Source organism: Tetrao urogallus (genome assembly GCF_951394365.1).
Source record: "Tetrao urogallus genome assembly, chromosome: 4".
NCBI classification, from domain to species: Eukaryota; Metazoa; Chordata; class Aves; order Galliformes; family Phasianidae; genus Tetrao; species Tetrao urogallus.
This window is the reverse complement of record NC_136817.1, coordinates 5,957,133-5,977,415: the sequence shown is the minus strand read 5'-3', so window position 1 is coordinate 5,977,415 and position 20,283 is coordinate 5,957,133. Positions and strand designations below refer to the sequence as shown.

The following is a 20,283-nucleotide window of genomic DNA, read 5'->3' as shown; positions in this document are numbered from 1 at the left end:
AATGAATTAGCACACTCATTAAACACCTTTGAATCTTATTTTCCCCACACTGCTACCCAGCAACGAATGAGGAAGTGAAATGAGATATCCATATGCCATAGTTCAAGAATGGAAAGAGAGGTGAAATTCCTTTGATAGAACAAACCCTGTAGCTGTTCTGGAAATGTAAAGTGGCCCACTGAACTACTGGTAAAGTAAGAACCACTCGATAACTTTTTTATGCATCTGTTTGACTCACTACATGATTTTGACTGTCAACGTTCATTACATATGAACTCAACCAGTAGATAAATAAGTCTATCAAAATACATCACGTAGATGAGGTTTAGCCTACAATTTCGGAGAAACGCCCCCAGAGCAAAGAGAAACACCAAACCCAATGCTCTCTTCATCTAAAACCTAACTCACGGCAAAAACCTAATCTATTTTTTATGATAATGATTTTCACTAATGTAAGGCTGATTAACTCACCTTATTAAAGTGTTTCAACCAGATTTCTTCTGGTCAGCACTGCTGTCCAATTTTTTGAGACCGCTCAAGTTGAGAATACTTCACTTCATTTGAGGCAACATAATCAGAAATATTGTAATTTGAAGATTTTTCAACTTTTTAAACATACAGTTGAAAATGCCAATGTTCCACAAGGTTGTGTAATGCTGTGATGCTACATGAAGAGCAACACAGCAATAACAGTGGGGTGGCACAATCCTAGCCTGCAGTAAATGAGGACAAGGCCACACAGAGCAGCTGTGAACAAAAACAATGGAAGAAAGCCTGCTTACTCTTGGAAGGCCGGGACCTCCAGCAAGACATCCTCACCTCCACTGCCAACCCTTAAAATGAGGTCGGGGAAGGGGTGGATCCTGGCTTCACCTCTTCCAGTCACTCAGGTGCATTGATTGCACCTCAGCTCCCCTGGGTTGGCCCTGCCTTCCCACCAGGTGCTCAACCACTGGTTCAAGCTCTGCCTGATTTCTGCTACAGGTTGTAATTATTAAATGTGTAAGGTACATACAATACTATAACACTTTACTAACCTATGCTACTATTTCCTAACCTAGGCAAGATCTGGGGATTGTGGCACTGTGTGCCAAGGATTGCAGAGGAGGTTGAAAAAACATGTCTGTCATCCAGAAAAATACACCTGTATATGTTTTTTTGTTTTGTTTTTATATATATATATATATATATATATATATATATATATATATATATATATATATATAAAATATATTATATATATATCAGGAGGAGTTTCAATTGGCTCACAATTGCCCAAATTACTGTAAAGAAAATGGAATACACTTTACAGCTTTCAAAACCGTAACATACGTGATATAGTTGCAATATATAAACCAGACAAAAGTAGAAGACTGGATATATAGTATATAATCTAGAAGGCTAAATATATACTGTCTAAAACTTCAAACTGAATTAATCAATTTAGAATAAACTAAGAAAAATGTGTTCTTCAGCCACTTCCTCTTCCTCACATGAACACCATTTATTTCTGCCACCAAAGAATACTACTTTTGATGCACAGAAGTTCAAATAATTCTTAAGAAAAAAGCTTGCCATTAAGAATACTAGAAGAACTTTGAAGCAATGCTGAAGTACTAAAATTTTAAGCATGTATTTCTCCATTTTTCACTCCAGAGTGTGGAGACAATTCTTTCTAAAGTTATTAATAGATTTCAAGGAAAATAAGAGTTTTGGAAAACAAACAAAAAGATGAAAGAACACCAGTATCTGAAAGAGGTATCAATTAACCTGAAAGATGTAGATGCGCCTTTTTTTTTTTTAATACATACAATACACACTCACTTCCTGGTTACTGCAAAGACTAAGTACCTAAGTACCACAGAAATCATAAACTGTGTATCATTTTAACATCTAGCACTCACATCTCCTGATGAAGAAAGCCCCAGAGAGTCTTCCACTGGTCAATACACAGAAGCTAGAAGTGCCGAGAGCTTTCTACGTACTCTTAAATAAAATAAAAATGCTCAGATGGAAAAAAGGCAGCCAGAATGACATGACAAGACAAGGAAGCATCTTGGCACGTAACACAGAAATCAGAACTACAAAAAAGCCAAGAAGGCTGTTTTACCTAGACTGTAACTGCATTAAGCCAGTCCTTTTAGCTTAAATCTAGCTTAGGTAATTGGTAATCATTTTTTTTTCCCCCCTACGGGGAGAGCCAAGGTTTCCATTGGTGTTGAAAGTACTGTGGTCTGTGAGGGACCAACACACAAACAGACAGCACACTACCAATGGATAAAGATGATTCTGAGACATGTCCAACTACTAAATGGAACAAGATAGAACAAAATTCTAACACGTAGGGACAGATTTACGGATTATTGTAGCCCAACCTGTTTGCACTGGCTTGTTTAGACACCTCCTTCAACCTTTTCACTTTTTTCCTAATTGCATCAGCATCAGGTAAATGGTGATGACCTGCAGGCCCCTTAGGAACTCCTGGACGTACTCCAGGTGGAATTCCTCTGTAGATAAATATGTACAGTAACTTTCATTACTTTCATCTGAAGCAGACCACATGCAATACCACATGGAAGGTAGCCATACCTCTCAGCAGCTTCTTGGCCTTGTACTTCCGCCCTCCATTTGGCTTGCCTCTCTTTAGTTACTTTGAAGGTTTCCTTTTGCAACTGGTCAAAAATAGCGTGATAGTGCTCATACTGTCCTCTCAAAGAGGCAGGAAAAGGACCAACGCCACCTCCGCCGCCATAATATGGTGCCTGAAAAATCAGAAGAAGTAGGCTGAAAATCTCTAATACTGTTTAAACAAGCCCTTTCAATTTTTCTCCACTCCAGCACAGTCAAAGTATTAATATGCTTTGCAATCATTCTCAATTAGTCCTAGTTTAATTTTGGCATTCACCTACTTTAATCTACTACACAACTAATAAATTGGAAATGAAAACTTACTTTTCACCTAGTACTCCAAAATAACACAGTATTTTCTCTCTCTAGGCTATTATACATGAGCCATCTACTACATATTTTGCAAGTTATCAGTGAAGAACCTGCTGAAGCATAACTGGAAATAGCAGATGTTTGACACAATGAGAAAAAACAAGTTTCCATGCAAAAAGTTAGAAGTGATAGAGTACTAACTGCAGTATTAATGAATGATAGCTATCCAAACATCCATATTTTACTAATGCCACAAATGGCAAAGCACGTCTCTAAGGTTGCTGAAGGACAGTAATAAATTTATCTCAGACTCCTCATTTTCAGCAATCTATAACTTCACTGCATCACCAAAATTGAGAGGCTTCCCTAGTGAAGCTCAGACCAGACAAACATTTACCACAGATTAGAGCTTTATGAAAATGATCTCTGTTGTCTTCAAAGACCTGGAATTCCTGGAGAACCATCATGTCAAAATAACAGTCAACAAAATGTTGTAAACAGCTGTGTATAGTAATAGTCAAGAATAGATACAGAAAGCATGAAATTGAGAAAACAAAGTTAAGGTTGTCATGCATAAAAATGTTCTCTTTACACATGGGTAACTGGTCAATCTGGCAGCCCATGGTAGTGAACCTACAGCATACGCAATACTCTAAGCGTTCCAAATTGTTTCACATTTCAAATAAGACAGAGCAGATGTGACAGTTTTAGGATGGTTCACGCAGAAGATCTGCATCAGCCCCTATTTGATAACAGAATTTTATTCACACTCTGAGTTTCAGTTTGTCAAACATCAGTGGTTCCCTGTAACCCATACGATAAAAAGCAAACAGATCAATCTGGGCATTCAAGTAAGAATGCCGGTATGCTGTTCCTCTAGATAACAGTGATTTGTTACAAAAGCCAATTCTACAAATAAAATGCAAAGCCTTTTATTAAGGGTTAAGTTGTTAAGGGTTTCACCTATAATTACTATGTGTATTTTCAAAAAGATCATCTGAAGAAATATTAAGATCAATCTCTAGGCAAACAGTTCAGAAGCAGGCGTTCATCAACCATGTGCACAACAGTTGCAGTCCCTGCTAGAATCCAAAGCCAAGTCCTTGACATCTCTTTCCCTACTTTCCCTCAAAAACAGGTGCCACTCCCAAAAAAAAAAAAAAAAAAAAAACCAGGAGGAAAAATAAAGCAGTGCAGACCTTGTTACACCTTCATCAGGGACTATGTGGCTTGCAGTCTCAGAATGCTTGAATACCAATATTCTAAACTAACAGCATCATCAGTGAGTCACTGACAGCACTGCTTATGTGCAGGAGAAAGAAAGAAAACATATCAGAACTACTCTGACAGTACATGAAAACCTTGAGTGATGGTAACTTAGTGGCCTGCGTTAAGGGCTATGCAAAACTAACCTGAAGAACATATTTCAAACAGTTATGTATACCTATATATATATACACACACACACACACACAACCTGTTTGCTTTGATATTTCACAGTGGCACTTAGTGAAAATACACACAGCCACTGAACTTCAATTTCTGTACATGACCAAGAACACTGAAAGACAGTGATGAATGTTTTGTATTTCCTATGTCTAAGGTCCTTGCAATAAAACTCTCCAATCTAATCTAAGGCACGGTCATTCTCAGGAACATATCAATCTCCAAACCAAATATCATGATGCTTATACATCATGTTGTAACGGAGGCCTTGCGTGGATGACTGCCAACACCATTCTGACAGAGAGAAGGACAGAGAGATGTGAAAAACAAACAACTTTTCTCAGTTTCCCATTAAACCAGAGCCTGGTAGTTTTGAAACTGCTATTTTTATGCTTGCTTCTGTATATAAGCTTATTTATACAATGCGTGGCATGCAGCAAAATGGGGTGTCTATCTTGAACTATAGTTATGATAAGCAGCTACTGAAGCCTGGTTGTGCAATTCCATTTCCTTGCTATTTTCTTACACAAAACCTCCTCTCATTTTGACTGTAGCGTTCAGCCAGAGTTCCTTTACATAAACTGAGCTAAACACATGTAAGCCCAATATCTTTGAAGGATTCACCAGCAGCATAACTAATGGCTGCATTTAAACCCACTTCATGTCATCAGATAGATTCACATCATACTTGATGTAAATCAATTATCTTGGTTTACTTGACATGGCAGTATTTGAATTTCTTCACTGCCAATTGTCTGATGAAAGTAAAGTCCAAGAGTCCTATCTTCAAATACTTTCATCATGCTACTTTCCAGAACAGTTATGTTTCCATGGAAGCAAGAGATATACAGACTAAGAAATTGTCACAAAAATAGCATGAAATTATATAACTTAATTCCATAAAAATGAAAAAACTAAGGGGCTCACAGCTTTGAGAAAAAGATATGCTTACTCAAATTTTCTCACCTATCATAAACAACATAACACAGATATTGGAACTAAAAACAAAAGCTTAAAACATGTTTCCAATACTGGGGAAAAAATCCATTATAATAATATGAGAACCTAGAAAGATATTTCAACAAAAAGTTTCAAGAACAAACTGGAATATGAAAGAAGCTCTTCATGCATTTATTTAGGAAAAGCAGCAAAAGCAAGAGTAGGGGAAAAAAAAAAATAAAGTGATGCATGAAAATCATTACTGGCAGAAAGAGAAGAGATTCAGAAATCATTAAGTATTAAAAATGAAAATTGCACATGATCTCGAAAAGGCCAGGAAGTCAGTTACACAGAGATCTCTCTTAAATTACCACTAGTTTAATAGAGAGCAACTTCAAAAGTTGAATCCAAGAGCAGTTCTTTCTGAAAAGAGAAGATCATGACAGATAACCAAAGGTGGGAGGAGCAAACTACGTCACATTTCTGCATCTGCTGCCAACCTTAACATCACCACTTCCACCTGAACCAAGCACATTCCTCCATCCTTGTTCCCTGGCTCTGTTTATTCGTTCCATCTGAAGGAAAAAAACAATAAAGGAAAACATAATTCAAGGAATTGCTTTAAGTAAAACATAAAGATTTGCTATTAACGTATTTTAAACATATTTTACCCTTTCTTTTTCCAGTCTTCTTACTTCCTCTGCCTTCAGTAAACTGATCTGCAATGCATTAGGATTAAACATATTTAGTAACTGGGAAACTGAACTACTGCCATCTCCTAGGCAACACAACACATGTCACTAGAATTACTATGGGTGTTTAAAGAAAAAATTGAAAGGGCATCCCAAATATCTTGTCTACCTGATCTCTCTGGCGTTTTTCTTTTTCAGGCAATTCTAACCTTTTCTTTTTTGCAGGTTCCTGAAAAATAAGCATATAATTCAGTATTTATCGCTCAGCCATTGTTCTGCGAAGCATCTATCAAGATTGGTTAGTATTCCACTTGCTGGTTATGTCCAAGAAGACAAAAAGCATGGCTAGATAATGACTGGGAAAAAAAGATAAGGAGGAAAGGTTCGAAGGTTTCATTCTGTCATTCTTTAAAGTCCAAATTCTTAAGTTTTGTACTCAGCTTTTGCTTAGATTGAAAATTAGCGTGAGATTTCATGATACCTCAAACATTTTCCTCCTTTCTTCTCCTGGAATAATTTTCTTCTTTGGAGTTGGATAGGCCTAGATAAAAGGTGAAACTTAAAATTAGGATAGCACAATGCTAGAACAAGAGAAAAACTAGAAAAATCCTAAACCCACATCTTGGCATGTGCAAAATTGGGTTTAAAATAATTCATTAGTTGGGAGGTTATAAATACTAGCATACTTGTTTACCCACTGCAAAGAGCTCCATCTTGAAGGCTGAAGATAATAATTTAAGATCTCCTCGACTCAAATATCCTTCTCTGGCAGAAACATTATAATATTTTCATCGTCTTTGACGGTCCTAAGATACTAAGATTGTCTCTTACTTGGATAACAAATTTATTAGGTTATCTTTAGGCTTTGTCTTGTTACCCACAGAAGATGGGAACAATGCCACACTATCCAACACAACAGTTATACACAATAAGCCTTTTTTTCCTGACTCGACAAGAACACAGTTTGCTTTATAAGATTTTCTTTTGACAATCTAAATTTATATCAGATTAGTACTTTTCAAGTATCTCAAACAACTGATTTAAGTCTCTAAAAGGCTTCTACGCAATTCAAAATTCAACTACTGTGCATTCAGGTAATAACACTAAACAAGCAATGAAGCTGCATGTTCCATTAGAAATCCACGTGTGACCTGCATAGCTAACCTGGAACAACAACCAGGAGGATAAAACTTGTATTATGCTGTAGCCATTATCTCTAGCCTGTATCTTACCCCTTGCTACTACATACACTCCACACAAAGGATTATCTTAAAGTTGCAGAACAAGATTTTTTCCTCACTCTTCACCCTGCCATAACAAGGACTTTCAGTCACTGTACAAGTTGCTTGAGCGCTGGTTGGTGAAACTGATTATAAACAGCAACAGAATAGCACGTGATTGCACAACCAGGCCTTAAATGGGAAAAGCATCATGACCTCATAAGGACACAAGTTTTTGTGTTTGCTTACTCTTGCTCTCTCTTTCCAGCTGCACATGATAAACAAACAAAGCCTGTGGGGATCACTGGTACAAGTTCAAAAGATTCAGAGGTAACAGAAAAATTAGGGAAACACTATCTCGTGGCTCATTTTCAGTCCATCTATCAGATACGACACCAAATTTTGTAGACAGTAATCTCAGTGTTGTATTTCCCAAAATACTAAGAGGAGAATGAAACAAACAAGCAAATCACTTGTTCAGAAGACAATTTGAATTATGTCACAGGCTTAGAGTAGAAAATGCTGATGTGGGAGCTCCCTGGTTATTAGTTGCTTGGAATGTGCCTAACTGGTTGTATCATGAAGTATCTGCCAGTCATTCAGTAATCAAGGAATACACATAGACAGTTTCACGTAATAGGGAGTGCGGAGAAAGATGACTGGAATCAGTAGTACTGTATAAAAACCCATTTGTCATAAGGTCACAGAATTACGTCTGGCAAAGTCTTTTCCAATTACATAATATCTCTGGTTGACAACGCTTAAGAAAGTTACCAGTAAGCCTACTTAAGTTTGAAAACTGGAGATAGTTTTTGAACACTGAAGAAATATGCCAGGATTCTTACGCTGCACCAATGCTGTTGGTCTATCTAACCAGCTACCAGCATTTCCAAGACTGGTCAACATCAGAGAAGCTGACCACGTATGCAAAGCAGACCTAACTCACTTGTGGAATTAGAAAGCAAGCCTAAAGTTGCAGCCTCCAGAATGAACAAAAGAAAAAAAAAAAAAATCAGTAACAGTGCAATACAAGCACTTAGAATACTATTTCCTCTATAGGTGCTTTGTTCATCTAAGTGACAATCTGAAAAGTAACACATAACATTCTCATACAATTCAAATACAAGCATTTGCAAAATAGTTCAATTCAAGTAACTTAGTTACCTGCCTAAGTTTAATCAATGACTTTTTCTCATGATGCTTTTTGGGTGCGTCATAACACTTCTTCATCGCTAAAGGCACTCCATATTTTGCAGCAGGTTTGGTAATTTTCTGAGCTGGTGCAATTGAAGCCGAGATTTGTCCTTGAGCTGGTCTTTTAGCTTAACAAGAAGAGACTGTTTTACAGCTATGTCCAGGCCAGTCAGTACACTGTATATCCCTTTCCCTACGTACTGGAACAGCAGATTCAGAGGAGAACAGATAAACTAACATTTCATTCAGGTGAGCTGCTTGTATAAATGAAATATACGCAGGTATCCAAAACAGCTCTTCTAATAAATATGTTTCATAACAAACAGCAGAACACAATCCCTGAGCTTTTCACTTTCACCACTTTATTTCACACTGGAGAACTGAAACTTACTCAAGCTGCTAGATTTCTTTTTTTTTTTTACCCAGTTGCTACGAACAGAGGGAACAGTTTTCCCAACATAATCAAGAGGCACTGCACTGCAACCAGCAAAACTCAGCTCAGCGCAAGATGAGTTTTAAAACAACTGCACTTTCAGTGACCTCTAGGCATATCATTTCTCTCGAGAAGTTCCTGAAAATAAGCCAATTACATCTTATGAATTTGTTTGTGTGTTAGGAGGGTTCTCTTAACTGCAGAAGTAGCAGAACAGTGATGAAGGACATAAATACACTATCAAATAATTTCAAGAAAGTAAAAGAAACAAATGTAAGAAAAAAAGTGTAAACTAACTGCTGTAGGAAAACATGACAAGACTGTTGTAAGAAAGTAAGCCACAATCTAATATGCCACCAACAGCAAAAAATCTCTGGCTCTGGGCTGTAGTCGGGGTGTAACCTTGGAGTACCCAAAAAAACCTCAAAGCCTCCCACTTATAATAAGGTCTGGGATTTCTCATTACCTAGGTGTCAGTAATAAGGCCAAAAAAAAAGTACAATAACAAAATGTTTCTACTGTCTGCAGTTTCCACTGTCTTAAATTTTAGAAGCACAACATAGTGCAAGAGGAAAAAGGAAACCTACAATGTTACAAAAGCTCAAGGACTGCATCACCATGGTTTGTTCCCTGTGAACATCCAGCTCCCCACTGAGGAAAACAAAAAGAAAATAACACACTAAACTGCTTCCCTGTCTTTACTCTGCACAAAATTTCTACAATCAGTTACAAGAACACACCAAAACCAACACAAGAACATGCATAGGCAAATTATCTAGCTGGATTCTTAAGTTAAAGCATTTCATACATACATACTTACCTGGCGCAGCATGCGGTCCAAACTTGTGAAACGTTTTGTGACTGAATTCTTCTGCAATAAGCTAAAGAAAAAAAAAGAGTTCAACTGTTAGCCAAGAATATTTATGCTCAAAGCTAGAAAGAACTCATTTTCTACAACGTCTGTATACCTCTTCCAGTTAAATGTCTAACTATTACTATTCACTAAAACCATACATGAACAGTAAGTTCATTACTAAACTATGTATTCACTGTAACATCACTAGCATTGGAATGAAGTTGGATTTGTTACTTTCAAACACTTTTGGTGCAGAAGCATAGAATCATTTGAGATGGAAGAGACCCTTGAACACCAGCTGGTCCCCCCTGTAATGAACAGGGATACCTACAGCTACACCTGGTGCTCAGAACCTGATCCAGCCTGATCCTGAAGGTCTCCAGGGATGGGGCTTCCACCACCGCTCTGGCAACCTGTGCCAGTGCCTCATCACTTGTGTTGTAAAAAATCTCTTCCTAAGATTTAATTGGATTAATTTTTTAGACATCAAGTCTAAATCTCTCCTTTCCATTTACCCTTCATTTATCACAACAGACCCTGATAAAGAGTCTGTCCTCTTCCTTCTTTTAGCATCCTTTTAAATATCAAAAGGCTGCTATCAGGTCTCCCTGGAGCCTTCTTTTATCCAAGCAAAGTGAATCGTTAATTGAAAACAGAAATATTCATAAAATCATTTTAATTAACTACTTAGTCTGCTTTTCAAGTTGCATGTTACCCAAACTATGACCTAACTAAGAAACTAGAATAAAGTTGAAGTGTTCATCACCGTGAGTTTTATGAACAGTCTGTTCTAGATTATGGTACAGTTCTCTTATTTCACTTCACTCTCTCAGACAGCCTGTGTCAAAGCACAGTCAAATGTCTGCAGATTTTAGCTTCTCTATGCTTTTCAAGATGGGAAGACATATTTGAGATACATATATACATAGCTTATCTGGGAATAACATACATGGGGTTCAGTCACACACAAAAGGTTAGCAGAAAGAAGCTTTAGAAAACAGCCTTACTGAAGTAAATATATTGACTATAGACAAAACATTTAAACATAAGTAGATCATCCTCACACATCATCTTGAATACCGCATGGAGTTCTGAATCCCTTATCTCAAAAATCAAGTAGAAGAGATGGAAAAGTTTCTAAGAAGAGTAGTAAGAATAATTAACAGCATACAAAATCTTCAGTACAAGGAATAAGTAAGCTCTTCAGCCTCTAAAAAGATGTCATGCAGTGTAACAGAGGTCTAGAATACTACATGGGATTATGCAAAGAAACACAAAAGAGCAGAAATGATAATCCCAATATAAAAAGCATACAATACAACTAAGAACAAGGAGGAAGGTTTAGAATAAGCAATATCAAAGCTGTGTATGAAATGTGTACCTGCTCTGTCACAGGTAGCAGACTTGTGACTACGAAAATTAAGAAAGAACTTATATAAACATGGAAGACTGATTTTTCCAGCAGTTAAGAGCAGCATTTCAGCAACAGCTGTAATGTTTTGCAGGTGACAGAACCACAAAGGATCTCTTCAGCTCAGACCAGGGAAAGCAGAGGACAACAGCACATGTATACACCAGTTAGCAACGCATTTACTAAGAGCCATTTCTTGGTCATTTCTTTCTCTGTCTGAAAAGATCTTTTAAATCTGAGCACATCAGTGATTCAGTTGTCAAAACCGCGTGCAAATATTAGTACTCAATAAGTATTTAAAAATACTGACATTATCAGGTAGCAGTCTATCACCAGTTATGCTGTTCCAACTAACCACAAACAGAAGTTTTGTTCTAGCTGCTGTGAGTCTGATCAAGCCTTCAATTTTTTAAAAGACAGATTTTCTACTACTTTTACAAGTGTGCTGTGAAGACTTCTGACTCTGGCCTTTCACCGGAACTTTAGTATGAACTATCATCAGTTGAAAGTCTATGCCACATACAAATGGAATTCCAATTACATACGGCCTTCTACCAAAACTTCTTTATGTTACAATGACTCCGTCAGATTTATATTTAATGAGGTCTTCTTGTGCATCAATTCTCTCCATGTCCTTTCTCTTCCTGTACTTACCTCATACATCAGTGCCCGTTGTTCTTCATCTCTTTTGATTAGATTTACATTAAAATAGCTCAAATAGTTGTCAAAATACATCAATAGATGCAAAACAAAATACTGAATAATTTCTTCTATGTTACGTATACAAGAAATTCAAACAACACATTTACTTAACAATATCTCACAAAACAAGCTTGCAGGCCATTCCAAATTGCAAACAAGAAAAGGATTGAAGAAATGATAATAAAGATTTGATGCTGAAGATATTGACAATGCCACTTCATGAGAGAGGTGCATATATAATGAAATGGACATCTAATGCAAAATTCTTCCCGGTATATCAAGACACACAAAATAATACTCTTAACATAATGTCAACTTAAATTTGTTTGAAGCCTCCAAATACTTCAGTAAGTTGAGATTGCGTTCGTTTTATTTTTTTGTTATTCATAGTAACAACTCTTTCTTCTCTCAACTGAAAAAGTTCACATAAAAGCTTTAGGAAATACCATTATTCCACCTTCTCATACTCTATACTGACACTGGAATGAACAATAGTCTTAAGATGTCTTAGCCAAATTTAATTGAAACCAACTCCATACCTGTGGCGTGAGAAATTTTTCAACCCGTTTGGCTATGAAGTTTTTCTCCAATATGGAGTTTACTGATGGTCTATCCCTAGGATTCCTTTTAAATAACTGTGACAGTAGGTTACGTAGGTCATAGGAATAATGCATAGAAACCGGAGGAAAAGATCCAGAGATGATCTTCAGTACCAAGTTCTTCATGTTACCAGCTTCAAACTGTATCGTGTAAGAAAACCACACAGTTACAACACATTACTGCTAGCCTATATGTAAAGCTGCATAAGAGGTGAGGGGAAATAAGAAAAAGGAAAAAACAGTCAAACAAAAAAGCCCACAGCTGCTTCCGCCTGGGCACATCCAAGTCAGTTTCCAAGGTCATCAACAGTTTTCATCAACAGTTGCAAATAATTTGTTGCCAAGTACACCACTTTTACACTAATGTACTGCACTACAGCTACTTCATACCATATTTATATATACCTCACAAGCAAATATTTATTGTCCCCCAGATGTAGATTAATAGTGATACGCAGTTAATTATAAATATAATTGTCTAACTGTATCTGCTCCATATTCTCTCATCTCCTGAACCTTCCCACGTTCAGGTCTCTTTAGAACAGGGCATTTGACATGGAAGAATGTAAAGCATTCACAGTCGTTCAGTGTGAAATCCAAAGGAATGTTTAGACTAGCTTGAGCTCAGCAGGCAGCATGCACCAATTCCTTAGAATGGTTAAAAGAAAACAGCATGGATCACCCAGCTTACAGAAAACAAATTGCTATCAACCCTCAGAGAAGCAATTTCTCCATCAACACTGCTGCCTCAGAAAAGACTATGTAACAAACAATTGCACAAGCTTTCATGTTACCTTTATGCCCTAACCTTTATCTTCCCCCTCAAAGTGACGCGTTATAATCTTACTTCTTTCTGTAAAAAAAGTTATTTCTTTTTGTCGACTTGGTTTATTGAAAATTCTTTTTCCTTCCCATCATGACTGATAAACAATCAAATGTTAAAAAAAAAAAAAAAAGCAACTTCTTCAGAGTTTCTTCCTAAAAACTATGAGTGTTCCAAATGGAAGCATACCAATCCACCTACACAAAAGCTGGCAGTTTAAATTTAGGCCTTCTCAGTTACAATGAAAATATCAAGCCTTCGGAAAGAAAAAAAGCACTGCTTGTTAACACACCCAACATCTTCTCAGCTACCTCAACCTCACCGAATATCTACTTTACAAGCAGGAAAAAAAAACCAAAACAAAACAATAAAAGAGAAGCAGGAATCAAAACGTAGCAACTGTTTGCAAGTACAGGAAAAGGAAACTAAGATGCTGAAGGTAATTTTAAATGGTCACCATGAAAGCCCTGAATCAACAGAAATACAGCTGCAAAACAGCAGGAAGCCTTTCAAAGAAGCAAGAAGTTTCTACTCACTGCGTGTTTAAGCGTGCACATTTCATAGAGAACACAACCAAGGGCCCAGATATCACTAGAACAAAAAGAACACAACCTTGAGCTTGTTGTGGGATTAACACTGCCAAATAACTTATTTACCAACACTTAACCTTTGAAATGGAAATGGGACATTTTGAATAAATCACAGCCTCCCATGAACGTACATCCTCTACTCCTCAAAGCACAAAACCTCATCAACCAACCAAAAATTAACAATCCAAACTGAGGCCAACCTGAAAAAACAGACAGGAGGTTTTTTTCACTTCAGATTTTATACTTTTTCATTTGCATCACTGAGATCAGAGAAACCAGACAAACTCTGCATAAAGGTCTATTTTCTTTAAATGTATGTATTTACTTGAGATCTTTGAAATTTAGAAAAAGCAACCCACTACTCTACATGGCAAATACAGATCTTAGATTCAACTAAACATACTGTTTGACACTTGGGTTACATTACCCACACTAGAGGACTGCAGAATTTATTTTGAATACAACTGGACAAAAAATCCCATGTAAAAGAAATGAACAGACAAGGGAATATAATCATTTTTATCTTTTTAGAAAACAGTAACAAAAATGGACCTATTTTAAAAGCTTAAAGTAGAGTAAGACTAATCAGATACTGAACACTTGCATTACATTAGGGATAGCATTACCATACAGGACCTACTTGCCAAGGTAATAAATGTAGAAGCAAACTACCTGAAAGATTACTACCCATGCACGTGCTTAAAAGCAATCCAATTACTGCCTTCATATTTCTTTCTTAATGTGGTTTCACATTCATACATTATGACAGCAATGTGTACACAGGCAAAAGCAGAGTCATAATAAAGATGACAGCTTAGATTTAGAAGCCAAAGCACTAAGTGAAGTCATCTCCACATCATGCTGCTTCGCATCACACAAATCTACTAAGGTCCTGCCTGAGGCAGGTGAGGCTGTGTTTTCAGGTGAGAGATGAACTATCATCATCATATGAATAGAAGAGCTCTGTATTTCTAAAGGACTCTCTTTCTCCTCCTTAGCACAAATATTAAGTAAATATTAGTACCTTTTATTGTTGTAAGGCCTGTTCTGGCATATCTCAGGTGATAGATAGTACGGTGTTCCTATGCAAGTGCGAGCCAGTTCCACAGTGCTAAGGAAAAAGTAAGGGTGAACATTAACTCATGTGAAACGCACCGATTACGTTCTCCTAAATCAAAGCAATTTAGGTGATCTCAGAGAAATCAGCATTAAAAAAAGAATTACCTGTTCAGAACTCTGGCGATTCCAAAATCTCCCAGCTGTATTGTTCCATCTTTGGTTAAAAATATATTCTTGGCATAGAAATTTTAAGAAGTCTGTTAATCAGAACATTCGTACAATTGCACACTTTGTTCTCAGCATGTTTTAAAAATAATGTTTTCTACCATTCAATTACACTGAAGTCCCTGGCATTAGTGACTGTAAAACTCCAGACTTATTCTCATCCTGTTTTACCATAACTATAGAAGACACTGCTGAACAGTCTAAAATACAATTACTTGTGGAAATAGAAGAAGTCTACGCCAGTAACACTGAAATAGCTTCTTTTCTGTTAGTGAAAATACCATTTAAACCACCTCTGTACAATTCTGAAAAAAAAAAAGCATTGCCAGAACTAAAATAATTTTACATTATGTAAAAAGATTATTTTCAATTACTTGCCAACTTCCACCACCAAGATCCAGATGTAATCGCTTCGGAAGTGAATTCAGTTTTCAAGTAAGATTGCCTACATACCTGTGACTTGATGTCGCGATGTAAGATCTTTCTGTCATGTATATGTTTCAGTGCTAAACAGATTTGTACAAACCAATCCAGAATCTACGTACAAAAGAGAAAAGGTAACATCAGCAACTTGATTTATCTACAAGTTTCTCCAGTCGTATTGCTGAAGACATTATCAGATCAGTTCTATAAGATTTTTACCCTCTTTTCTACCCTTTTTACCCACGAGCCTGTTTCCATTTATGTCACACTACCATTAAGGCCCTAGCAGTACTGGCACCATCATACAGAAACGTGTGGTAGCCAAGTTACATGCTAAGTCTCAAGTTATTACTTGATTACATATAGTACAGCAATCAAAATGCATACAACACAAACTATAATGGCAAAAAATGCTCCGAACAAGGAACTTGCATCTTAAAGATTCTACTTTTGCTCTAATCAGTGCAAGCACATTTTATGCATTTTACCTTAAAAACAGTACAAATCAGATTTCACTGAGAAAAAGCAACAAACAAACAAACAAACAAATCATTAACCTTCACATTTTCTGGTAATCTGTTAACATCATAACACACAAAGGGTCTAGCAGCAGAATTTTTTTCATGTGAACAGTGCTTTCATGTACCCAACTTACAAGCACATAAATGTCAAAATCACAGTATAATCTAAGGTACTTTTTTCTACTTTCCCATTTTAAATTCTTCTTGTGAGTCCCAAGCAGCAAATGAGAAGTTCTACAACTTACACCTAAGTAGTTTCATGATTACCCTACTCTAAATTGCACCAGCAGATCTAGACCTAACACTTACAAGCCTTTCCAACCAGAGGTAAACTGAGTTTGAGGTGTTCGTACTGGCTGCAGATAATAAAACACAGAGCAAGAAATAAAAAATAACCTGTAAGCAAGGAGGCATGAAACATGACCAAAAACCTGAATCCCACATGATCTATTTTCACCTAGTAGAAACCTATCTGCACATTTTTATCTTCTGTGTTACTGTACAAGTGACTTCTTAACATGTGTGATGAAGAAAGAAAGTCTGCTGGTGTACTTCCAATACTGAAAAAATACTTTGGAACTATGCAGCCCTTGTACTGCTAGATTATACTGTTTTACAATGTCAACTTACATTACTACGTCACTTTATAAACTAATGACAAATTCTTACAAATTGAGGTCAGTATTAAAGTACAAAAATCCTATGCTATAATATCTTGTAGGTTTAAAAGCTACATAAAAAACAATGCCATGGCCAAGGCAACGACCAGCACAGTTTGGAAACTTACTAAATAGGTTAAGAAACCGTACCCACCTAACTGAACCAAAATTAGAACTAATGCAGAAAAGAAATCACGCATCAAAATACTATGGCATCAATTTGCTGATTACCTGATCCTCAGAGAATAAGACTCCTTTCTGGGCATTTATTTTTTTGAAGAGATCTCCTCCTTCACAGTAATCCATCACTATGTACAGACAACCATTTTCTGCAAAATAAAACTAAGTATTACAAGCAAAGGAAAAGGAAAATCACCCATCTTTAATGGAACTTCTACTGCCAAGGTTTGTCTTCTTCCTGCAACTCTTATAGTAAAAAAACACATTTTTCTTTTTATAATACATTCTGATTTACAATGAAATTAAAGATGTCACCTTACGACTATGATAAGACAATTGTCAAACCTGTTTGCTGATGCAAACATCCCAAAGAAACTCTGCCCTGAAAACAGAGAACTGCAAATTTAATTCAATTAATTGCTTCCATCTTCCTAACTCTTTCAGCAGCTTTACCTGGATAAGGTATCACATATATGAACTGGCAATCACCAGCTCTCATCTCACAGACATGAATGTGATTTCAGCGATTGACGTCTGGTAATGAAACTTTCAGCTGGCAAAGATGATGAAAACAGGCAAAGTCTCAGTTTTGCATGAAATCTGAGGAAACTTTTAAAAATCCCATGCAAGTTGTCACTATGAGAGTTTAACACATATAATACATCTAATAGTAATATAATAATCTGATTAAAAGCTATGGCTGTGTTCCCTAAGCAATCTTTCCCACCTACTACTGAACCAATTGCAAGGCAGGAACACACTGCAAGTTACAGCACATCAATGAAAATCTTAATATTTCATGAATATAAACTCAAATATGTCACTAAAACTCAAGACCTGCACTACTCACAGATCAGATACCATTTAGAGAAGAATGTATGCATCACGTGCTGCTCAAAAGAAAATTCATTAAGTAGTTATAACTATTAAACTCCAAGTAGAGTCACATAAGTCTCCCACAGAACGCCTCGAAAATTTAGACTTAAAACACTTAAGTGGGAATTTTAAGCTTACAAATGTTTGTATCTTGGTCAAGATTTTTGATGTGAGTTATTTTTACAGATGATCCTAGGAGTTTGGATTCCTTGCAGACCTGGTGTTGAAACAGATCTGTTTCAGAAACCAAATTAACTTATCTTTCCAAGTCAACGTGCTTCAGCAAGAAAGAAGCAGTATGAACTACAGTGAACTGCACACTACACAACCTACCTCGTAAAAAGCAAAGACGATCAAATAAAACCAGTCCTAAAGAGCAGGCCTCTAATATACAGAACAGAGAAATACAGATTTATAAATCAGAAGACCTTGATTTTGCTCTTTATGACACGATTCTCACTTAATGATCAGAAAAAAATTAAAACCCCAAGTTCAAAAGGCTTTTTAAAATCAGCTGGAAGGAACAAAAGGATACGAGATCAGTGCAGCATTTCAAATAATATTCAGGGCTTCTTAAAAAAACAGGATTATCACTCTAAATGATAAGCTCTCATAATCTTTTACCTGTTCTGCTTATTCCCCACCACAGTCACTGTGAAAATAAGGTAGAATTAAATTTCTCCTTCCTTTACAGCTTATGAAGCAATCACCACTATTCTTCTACCCATGAAAGTAATGATATGATTATAACTGCTACTGACTAGAGAGTGAGCTAATGAGTTAACACCACTTGTGCCAGTTCATCAGTATCCAACTTCAGACCATGTGCATTTCTAACACACAGGCATCCAATAAGCTACACATAAGTGTTCAAGGAAATTTATCCTCAAGAAAACCAAAAAAAAAGCACAATTCTTTTGTATAATGAAAGAATATTAGGATGTTATAATCACAAAATAAACAAGAGTTAGGCAAAGCAGACTATGATAACAAAAGAGAATCAATAGAAGGCTTACCCCTATCCTGGGCTCACCCACAAAACTCCAGCAGAGCAGATCTCCAAAAGAGATCCTTCCCCACTGGTAGCCAGCTCTTCAATAGGGCTAGGAGGGGTGCAGCCAGGCTCCATCCCTTCCTGCAGCACAGGTGAATTGCCTTCAGCTGTGCTCCTCTGGCTGACTCATGGCTCACCTCAGGTGATCCATCAGAGGTTCAGGCCTGACTCAGCAGTGCCCATACACCTTTCATTTAAGCATCAACCAAAACAGAATCACCTGAAGAAACGACAGGAATATGTACTCAATATTTAACTGTTGCAACCTGGCAACTGCAAGAAACTATAAACAGAAAAAAAAAATGAAGACATACAAGAATGAAAAAACAGTTACAGAGAGAAAACATTGACTTTTACCTCACATGCAGTACACAGTCATTATCAACTTGGGCTCTACTTTATTAATCTTACCTTCAAATGACTCCCTATAAAGGACAATATTTGGATGTTTCATGTTGGCCAGTACAGCAACTTCTCTCCTTGATTCTTCTCTCTCTTTATTTGACATCTTCAAAAGGAAATAACGATTTTTGAAAACAGGAATATAAAAACAGTAGATCAGTAATTAACAACATCACTCACCTTCGAGATGTTAATTTCTTTAATAACATATTGCTGGCTATTTTCTTTATCTTTCACAAGAAAGGCTTTCCCAAAGGATCCTTCTCCAATTTTTTGCACTTTAATATATTTATCCATAGTTTTCTTCTTAAGGCATCCTTACTCAAGCACTAGGCAAAAAAAACACAAAAGAGATTTAGTTGCTGTAATTAGTCAGTCTTCCAGCATAACAGGTCATAGAATCATAGAATGAGTTGGAGGGGACCTCAAAGATCATGAATCTCCAACCCTTTCTTTGTACATTCAAGTGTCAATCCCTTTGTCTCTTCAACTACGCTTATATGCTTTGTAACTTCACTGTACATTATCCTATCTTAATCTCAATTGTATTCTCATAGTTTACTCAAGTGGTGTAGAAAAAGGGCTGCATTGCCAGAACCACTTCAATCTTGCATCTACTGAGATGAAAGACAGCATTAAAAAATAGTCCTTGAAATGAAGCGAGTAGTTAGCGCTGCAACTTCTGATTCAGCTAATAAGAAGAGACTGTATAGTGCTATAGCATCTAGTTAACAATCCTCCATTAAGCTCTACTTGGGAGAACTATGGTAGGGGTGGAAATTAATACACGTCAAATCTTAAAAAGCATTAAACCCATTATTTTGGAAGGTACTCACACAGAGTGCGCCAAGGTCTCAGGAAGATGGAATCATACTACAGAAACACACTAAAAGGCAAAAGCTTGATTAGTATAGTTAAAAAAAAAAAAAAAAAAAAAAAAAAAACAAATTAAACCAGCCAACAATCAAAAGACCTTATGTAATCTTTACTGCAAATCTGGAAGTGAGGAAAAACAGAACTAAGGATCACAGAATGGCCA

General features: G+C 36.6%; 1 protein-coding gene across 1 annotated transcript in view; it reads right to left on the bottom strand.

Annotated features, from left to right (window-relative positions):
* The window catches only part of NEK1 (NIMA related kinase 1), a gene marked incomplete at both ends in the record, with an annotated part of 44,741 nt that extends 25,200 nt beyond the window's left edge, over positions 1-19,541 (bottom strand). The window contains 16 exons of the mRNA XM_079534646.1: positions 2,376-2,507; positions 2,590-2,762; positions 5,826-5,900; positions 5,997-6,044; positions 6,187-6,246; positions 6,499-6,558; positions 8,402-8,559; positions 9,685-9,745; positions 12,373-12,573; positions 13,792-13,846; positions 14,870-14,956; positions 15,070-15,137; positions 15,583-15,666; positions 16,964-17,061; positions 19,254-19,350; positions 19,425-19,541. Of these exons, the coding sequence (XP_079390772.1) occupies positions 2,376-2,507; positions 2,590-2,762; positions 5,826-5,900; positions 5,997-6,044; positions 6,187-6,246; positions 6,499-6,558; positions 8,402-8,559; positions 9,685-9,745; positions 12,373-12,573; positions 13,792-13,846; positions 14,870-14,956; positions 15,070-15,137; positions 15,583-15,666; positions 16,964-17,061; positions 19,254-19,350; positions 19,425-19,541 (1,574 nt within the window). The remainder of the gene's footprint in view (positions 1-2,375; positions 2,508-2,589; positions 2,763-5,825; positions 5,901-5,996; positions 6,045-6,186; positions 6,247-6,498; positions 6,559-8,401; positions 8,560-9,684; positions 9,746-12,372; positions 12,574-13,791; positions 13,847-14,869; positions 14,957-15,069; positions 15,138-15,582; positions 15,667-16,963; positions 17,062-19,253; positions 19,351-19,424) is intronic.
* Positions 19,542-20,283: the final 742 nt, after the last annotated feature.